At 36.6% G+C, this 9,060-nt stretch overlaps 1 protein-coding gene across 5 annotated transcripts in view; it reads left to right on the top strand.

Moving 5' to 3' along the window:
* The window catches only part of LOC128228324 (protein CEPU-1-like), a 128,468-nt gene extending 120,673 nt beyond the window's left edge, over nt 1-7,795 (top strand). For all 5 annotated transcript variants that reach the window (XM_052939572.1, XM_052939573.1, XM_052939570.1 and 2 more), the window contains 4 exons: nt 4,621-4,834; nt 6,001-6,021; nt 6,327-6,638; nt 6,837-7,795. In XM_052939572.1, the coding sequence (XP_052795532.1) occupies nt 4,621-4,834; nt 6,001-6,021; nt 6,327-6,638; nt 6,837-7,006 (717 nt within the window). In that variant the 3' untranslated portion in view covers nt 7,007-7,795. The remainder of the gene's footprint in view (nt 1-4,620; nt 4,835-6,000; nt 6,022-6,326; nt 6,639-6,836) is intronic.
* Nucleotides 7,796-9,060: the final 1,265 nt, after the last annotated feature.

Below are 9,060 nucleotides of genomic sequence, written 5' to 3'. Positions count from 1 at the left end.
AAACACATGATGAGTATTGAACTCAAAATAGCAAAACAGTATTGGTAAGAGCAAATGCTTCTAAGTGGGACTGCATAAAAGAAAGCCACCTATTTCAATTAACGTTTGTTATTGCAAAGAGAAAACAATATTATTTTATCAAGGACAAATGAGACAATGTCAGAAGACAACATACACTTAATGAGACACACAGCGCCACAAAACAACATACACCTTATGTGACACACAACGCCACACAATGTCAGAAGACATCATACACTTTATGAGACAAACAATGTCAGAAGACAGCATACACTTTATGAGACACACAATGTCAGAAGACAACAGGCACTTTATGAGACACACAATGTCAGAAGACAACATACACTTTATGAGACACACAGCGCAACAAAACAACATACACATTATGTGACACACAACGCCACACAATTTTAGAAGACAGCATGCACTTTATGAGACACACAATGTCAGAAGACAACATACACTTTATGAGACACACAATGTCAGAAGACAACATACACTTTATGAGACACACAATGTCAGAAGACAACATACCCTTTATGAGACACACAATGTCAGAAGACAACATACCCTTTAGGAGACACACAATGTCAGAAGACAACATACACTTTATGAGACACACAATGTCAGAAGACAACATACCCTTGATGAGACACACAATGTCAGAAGACAACATACACTTTATGAGACACACAATGTCAGAAGACAACATACACTTTATGAGACACACAATGTCAGAAGACAACATACACTTTATGAGACACACAATGTCAGAAGACAACATACCCTTGATGAGACACACAATGTCAGAAGACAACATACCCTTTATGAGACACACAATGTCAGAAGACAACATACCCTTTATGAGACACACAATGTCAGAAGACAACATACACTTAATGAGACACACAATGTCAGAAGACAACATACCCTTGATGAGACACACAATGTCAGAAGACAACATACACTTTATGAGACACACAATGTCAGAAGACAACATACACTTTATGAGACACACAATGTCAGAAGACAACATACACTTTATGAGACACACAATGTCAGAAGACAACATACACTTTATGAGACACACAATGTCAGAAGACAAAATACACTTTATGAGACACACAATGTCAGAAGACAACATACACTTTATGAGACACATAATGTCAGAAGACAACATACCCTTGATGAGACACACAACGCCACACAATGTCAGAAGACAGCATACACTTATGAGACACCAAACGTCACACGGTGTAAGAAGACAACATACACTTTATGAGACACACAATGTCAGAAGACAAAATACACTTTATGAGACACACAATGTCAGAAGACAACATACCCTTGATGAGACACACAACGCCACACAATGTCAGAAGACAGCATACACTTAATGAGACACACAACGTCACACGATGTCAGAAGACAACATACACTTAAGAGACACACAATGTCAGAAGACAACATACCCTTTAATGAGTCACACAATGTCAGAAGACAACATACACTTTATGAGACACATAATGTCAGAAGACAACATACCCTTAATGAGACACACAAAGTCACAAGACAGTATACTCTTGATGAGACACACAACGTCACAAGACAGCATACTCTTGATGAGACACACAAGGTCACAAGACAGCATACTCTTGATGAGACACACAACGTCACAAGACAGCATACTCTTGATGAGACACACAATGTCACAAGACAGCATACACTTGATGAGACACACAATGTCACAAGACAGCATACACTTTATGAGACACACAATGTCACAAGACAGCATACACTTGATGAGACACACAACGTCACAAGACAGCATACCCTTAATGAGACACACAACGTCACAAGACAGCATACCCTTAATGAGACACACAACGTCACAAGACAGCATACCCTTAATGAGACACACAACGTCACAAGACAGCATACCCTTAATGAGACACACAACGTCACAAGACAGCATACTCTTGATGAGACAAATAACGTCACAAGACAGCATACTCTTGATGAGACACACAACGTCACAAGACAGCATACTCTTGATGAGACACACAACGTCACAAGACAGCATACTCTTGATGAGACACACAACGTCACAAGACAGCATACTCTTTATGAGACACACAACGTCACAAGACAGCATACTCTTGATGAGACACACAAAGTCACAAGACAGCATACTCTTGATGAGACACACAACGTCACAAGACAGCATACTCTTGATGTGACACACAAAGTCACAAGACAGCATACTCTTAAGTGACACACAACGACACACAATGTCAGAAGACAACATACTCTTAATGAGACAAACAATGTCAGAAGACAGCATACTCTTGATGAGACACACAACGTCACAAGACAGCATACTCTTGATGAGACACACAACGTCACAAGACAGCATACTCTTTATGAGACACACAACGTCACAAGACAGCATACTCTTGATGAGACACACAACGTCACAAGACAGCATACTCTTGATGAGACACACAACGTCACAAGACAGCATACCCTTAATGAGACACACAAAGTCACAAGACAGCATACTCTTGATGAGACACACAACGTCACAAGACAGCATACTCTTGATGAGACACACAACGTCACAAGACAGCATACTCTTGATGAGACACACAACGTCACAAGACAGCATACTCTTGATGAGACACACAACGTCACAAGACAGCATACTCTTGATGAGACACACAACGTCACAAGACAGCATACACTTGATGAGACACACAACGTCACAAGACAGCATACCCTTAATGAGACACACAACGTCACAAGACAGCATACCCTTAATGAGACACACAACGTCACAAGACAGCATACCCTTAATGAGACACACAACGTCACAAGACAGCATACCCTTAATGAGACACACAACGTCACAAGACAGCATACTCTTGATGAGACACACAACGTCACAAGACAGCATACTCTTGATGAGACACACAACGTCACAAGACAGCATACTCTTGATGAGACACACAACGTCACAAGACAGCATACTCTTGATGAGACACACAATGTCACAAGACAGCATACACTTGATGAGACACACAACGTCACAAGACAGCATACTCTTGATGAGACACACAACGTCACAAGACAGCTTACCCTAATGAGACACACCGTCACAAGACAGCATACACCTTATGTGACACACAACGCCACACAATGTCAGAAGACAACATACACTTGATGAGACACACAATGTCACAAGACAGCATACTCTTGATGAGACACACAATGTCAGAAGACAACATACACTTTATGAGACACACAATGTCAGAAGACAGCATACCCTTTATGAGACACACAACGTCACAAGACAGCATACTCTTAATGAGACACACAACGTCACAAGACAGCATACCCTTAATGAGACACATAACGCCATAAGACAACTTTCACTGATTGCATGGTCTTTTAAATATTGTGAGACCCGACATACATAAATGCGTTGCACGGTTTTGTTTTAAATTATTTTATTGAACAACTCGTTTATGCTATCAGCGCCTTCCTGAATTACATTACCATGCATACAACACCCCATTAGCACTTTAAGGAAATAATTTTATAGCAGCGACATTTACTGTAATTACTTCATCTTATGTATGTGTTACTGATTATATATTGAAGAGGACCCGCAGTATGGGCATCATCTAAGCTCTAAAACGAACAAAAAAAATGAATCTGCTAATACTTGTGGAAACTATACAAACGAAATAGTCCTAAGTACCTATATTGATATAATCTTGATTATAACGTAACAAACGAAAGTGTTTACAATGGACATTAAGGCCCTTGTCGTTACTATATGCTGGTATATGTTTTCTAATAAATGAACAATCTAATTTGTTGAATGTTATCTGAGAGGAAGCGCCGAATGATATCTAATGAGTACATTATGTCCGAACATAACATAATTTAGACTTGGTGCGTGTTAGATAACACCAATCGCACCTAAATACCAAAATAGTTTAAATGTTCTTGTGTTTAAACATCCATACACATCCCGTATTGAATGAATTGAATGAAGGGCTGTTTGATTTTACATGTTTACATTGTTCAAGACGTTTCTGAATAACATGACACGTTCAGTTTGCCTTGAATTACAATGCTTCATAACAAGCGTATTGCTATGTGCACAATGACCACAAATGTAATGTCATAAAACACGCAGCCAATTTTAAAATTCGATTCTTAAATAGAATACACATATCGCTTGCAGGAAAAGTGAATTCAATATATCAGCTGTCCAATATGTCATAGCTATGGTCTTTGTATGTGATTATCAATGATGTTGTTTAGAACTACATATCTACAAACTGTGTTTCAAAATAATACTTAAGTATGACATGCCAATAACATTCAGGCTTCTGCATTGACCTTAGTATAATTCACATATCCAATATTTACTTACTAATAACAAACAGATTATTGGTTAACCCGTAACTCATACCTCGCACAAATTTTACAATATATCTATGAATATCAATATATGAATATAATTTCTGATTTTGTAACAGTACTCAAATCTGATCCAGACCAGCTTATCCTTGTGTATTATTGTAGGTGTCGTGGCGAAAGGCGAGCGCTCCTTCTCCGCTGATAGTGGGGAAAATGGTATTTACGGCGGACAACCGTTTCCAAGTGGCGCATGTCCCTGACCGAGAGGAGTGGAACCTGCTGATCAAGAACGTCAACCACGATGACGCGGGCCTGTATGAGTGCCAGGTCAGCTCTAAGGAAAAATACATACGCCGAATTGTACGGGTAATTGTGAAAGGTGAGTAGGGTGAGACGTAATCGTTAAATAACTGTTATTCACATTTTATAAGCGACTCAAGGTCCTTGTATGCACTGTAAAATTAAACAGCTATATTGCGAAGTCATACCAAGTCAAAATTGGTATCAGTTTCAAACACAAATTTGAGAAACATTATAATCTATACTGCTTTGGCTTCATATAGATCTCCTTGTTGTATCGCACTTTATTGCACATTTAAGGACTTGATTGACGAAGAGTTTCAGCGAAGGTACAAACGTATTTATAGCTTTGGACTATAAAATAAGAAAAAGTAACAATGACTTAATTTATTTGATAGAGACGACGTTCAGTACGAAACCAAGAACATAATCTACCAAATTGTATTCCTAGTCAGAATAGAATTCTCGATTTTAAAATATTTAAGCAATATCTCTAACAAATAAGCATCCATATTTTTTCCATCGTCTCCTTCACAGTAGCAATGTGCTTTACAGACAACATATATTTGCTGTCCATTCCAGTTGCCATCTTTTATACTAGATAAATCAGCTTTAAATTACCTTGAGTTATCTTTACATTTGGAATAAAGCTCCATTCATATCAATCATTTCTTCAGAGACGCGTTTTGATTAAATTGACATTGCAATATGCCTCTTTTAAACGTATGACTAATATAACGCTTACTTTATTACACAGCCTATTTATTAGCCAGTTTTATAATGTATATACTGCTTCGAAGTTAAATAATGTTTTAAGTCTTACATACTTTTTCACAAAATGTTCTTGGTTATCTAGATAAAGACTTGAGTAAAACGTAAAATATGCCTGAAACTGCAAGTTTTGGAAAGGGACGTCATCTGTAACATAAATGTTTGAAGTATCCTGTGACATAATGTACCTACATGGTTGGTCACTTTTTGAAACTAATAACTTGATGTTCTTAAGAAACATAGACTGGCGCATCATTATTTTGAGACCCCATTATACAATGTTCTATCCATGATATAATGCAAATATTGCCTGAATACTCTATATTGCCGGTGCCAACGATTTCCGATTCGATTTGGCTGAACTTAACTACCTTTAGATTAACAATTAAATCCTCTTTTCAATGGTTCGTACATTAAGACATGTATCTTGATCTGCATAAATGATACGTAAGCTCTTCTTTTCTGAAATTTCAGATCGACCATATGCAGATAGAGGTAAGTTTACAATCATATATATTGGTCTTTCTTTTATTACAATGCTCACGAATCACGTAACATTTCACATAGCTCATTATCTTAGCACACAGACACAACATTAATTTCGTTCATCAGAGGTTTGATCATGATAAATCTAACATCATCACTCTGGTGAATGAGAATGACACCAACATACGCACACAGCCTTAAGTGTTTGGCATTAGAATTTAAACGATTCATGATAAACACACGGAATGCTTACTAAGTTTTTACCTGTTATGTTATTTACAAATTGATACTGATCTTTGAACAATATATTGCAGCAATTGTTATTAATGGACCACATACTGTTAAAAGAGGTGAAAGCCTTCTGTTGTCATGCAACGCCACGGGTGGAAAGTCTGCACCAAGTGATCTTGACTGGATGAAGGACGATAAAAAACTAACAGCTGACAAAAGTGGTCGAATCAATATAACCAAGCACATATCGTATGTAACAAACACTATAGTGAGTAATTTGACGATAAAGAAAGTGGTAGAATCAGACGAGGGAGTTTACGTTTGCCGAACCTCAGACGAAATGGTGAAAAATGTTTCCATTGAAGTGACTGGTGAAGGGTCCGAAAATGTTAAAAGTAAGTGATACGGTTGTAATGTAGTTTTAAACTACCTTTAAACGTACAAAACGTACATCTATATTTTGGTAATACAAATTTATTTTGGTATAATATTGTGGATTGATGCTTGAGTATTTTATAAATTACAATCCGCCTAAAATACTTGGGTTTCCATTCATGCTTAAATCTCTACTGAAGGCATGCGTGTCATTCCAGGGACAATTTCACAGGACGCACCTGCAACCTCGTGTGCTACGTCATCAACTTTTGTGCTCTACATGTTCGTCTTTGTGGTGCATTGCTCATTGCGATATTCACAACTCGTGCATTTGGTACTATTTTTCTGTGGTTACCTTTGGCGATCACAGGAGTTTCCCATCTCATGACAGTTATTTATAGAAAGACGAAACTAGCGACGCCGGATGTCAGCATTTTATGTTGTATTTCATTTACTATATTTTTATCAATTAGTTCGTGGTCAGTGTCTAACAACTTGTGCGTGTAGCAAAAAAATCAAATATTAAAATAATTGTGTATACATTTCTTCGTGAATTCTATTTGAAATTAATAAGAATGAAATGATACCAAAATAACATTTTAATGTTTAACTGATTAAGTATATCTACTTAAAAAAATATGAAGGCATTTTCTCTTATTTAAGAGATATAAAATTATCAAATAAGCAAAATTTCAACGTTCAATTAAAAACATTAACTTAAAAAAAGCCGGGCGGCAAGAATAACTCTTTCACGTTTCCTTACGGATACGACTGTAATACAGGCATCAGATCAGATTTAGTGGTTCTTCCTTTTATCATTCAATATTGTTTTCATACATTGTAAAACGATAGACTGAAATAAGATTGTTTATTTTAGTATTCATATTTCAAACCCATTTTAACAAATAATTTCATGATGTACATGTATATCAGAATTTTGCAAAACATTTCATTTCAATAAAATACCTCGACGAACGATGGAAATGTGTGTATATTGTTTGCTGACATTGATGTTAAGTTGTGCAGCGGTTATAAGTTTTGTATGTACATATTTGTACTGATATATAAAGATATATGTGTAAAGTTTTCTTTTTTTGATATGTTTTGGAGAAATGATGTTGTTCTGTTCACAACTTGTATTTACCACTCGTTATAAAATGCTAATAAATACATGTACAAAATATACGATGTAATTTAGGAATGTATAAATACATCTGTTGCAAAGATGTACTTATGCATAAATTTCCTAGAAAGAAAATATGATAACTAGTTTAGAAGGGCAATAAACGTCAATTGAGCAAGCTTCATATTGACCCAGACTATTGACCTACATGCACCCAGCGCTGTCGTATGATCGGAGTGCAGATATATAACTTTTGAAGTGTTCATCGACACAAGCCGAAGTCGAACTGTATTTTCTTAAAAGTAACACGTTGGAAGTGTTAACAAAACTATTTGTCTGACGGTCGATATTGACAGAGGGAAAAAGGCATACATAAAACACACATAGAACCTCCCAATGGAATCCAAAGAAAACTAAATGTCTATCCCATCTGTGTTATTTTTTATTTTACACTGTACAAGCACCTTATTTGCGCCAACACAACACTCAAACTGTTTCAAGTGTGACAGAGACATACTTTTTTGAAGTAATTGAGATGCCATACGACTTCCAAACCAGTGGTTCCTTGCATCAAGAATCCATGGAGCTGTGTCATCACTACGAGTATTTTAGCAGTGCTGTTTCTGTTGGAAATCTGTGCTAAGTACCAAAATAATCTAAAAGATCCTAAAATTAATCATTTGGTAATGATCTAACCATAATGGGCGTAATAACATTAGTTATGGTCGACTCAAGCAAAACGAACAAGATGAACAGAAAAAATGTTATTTTAACACTAAATTTCGTAATGGATTCAAATACAAAAGAATAATTACTTTGATGTAACTGCACATTCCATTCATCTGCCTGTCGATGTCGTCCTTGATGTAATGCCCTAATACGCCGTCAATATGTTAAAAAAATATTATTTAGATGTTAAATAACTGTCTTAGAGTATTTGCAGGAATGAGGTGGGAATTGTGAGCACCGTTCATTTTCACAAAGATTTCGGACAATTGTATAATTACTACTTCAGTCTGTTCAGACCAGCAATGAACCAACTGTTTTAAAACATAAAATAATTATTACATAAATTTTACTTGGATTGTTCGACTTACTAGCTAAATGAATAATTAACATCAGTAATAACTACATAAAGAAGCCAATCGCCAAACTCTAACGGTAACTCTGTTCAGAGGTACCTGGTTCAGCATGGTGTAACAGTCAGTCACTTAACGAGGTACCTGGTTCAGCATGGTGTAACAGTCAGTCACTTAACGAGGTACCTGGTTCAGCATGGTGTAACAGTCAGTCACTTAACGAGGTACCTGGTTCAGCAT

This window comes from Mya arenaria, chromosome 3 (genome assembly GCF_026914265.1).
Source record: "Mya arenaria isolate MELC-2E11 chromosome 3, ASM2691426v1".
Taxonomy (NCBI): Eukaryota; Metazoa; Mollusca; class Bivalvia; order Myida; family Myidae; genus Mya; species Mya arenaria.
Note: the sequence above shows the minus strand (reverse complement) of the source record. Positions and strands in the feature narration are given on the sequence as shown.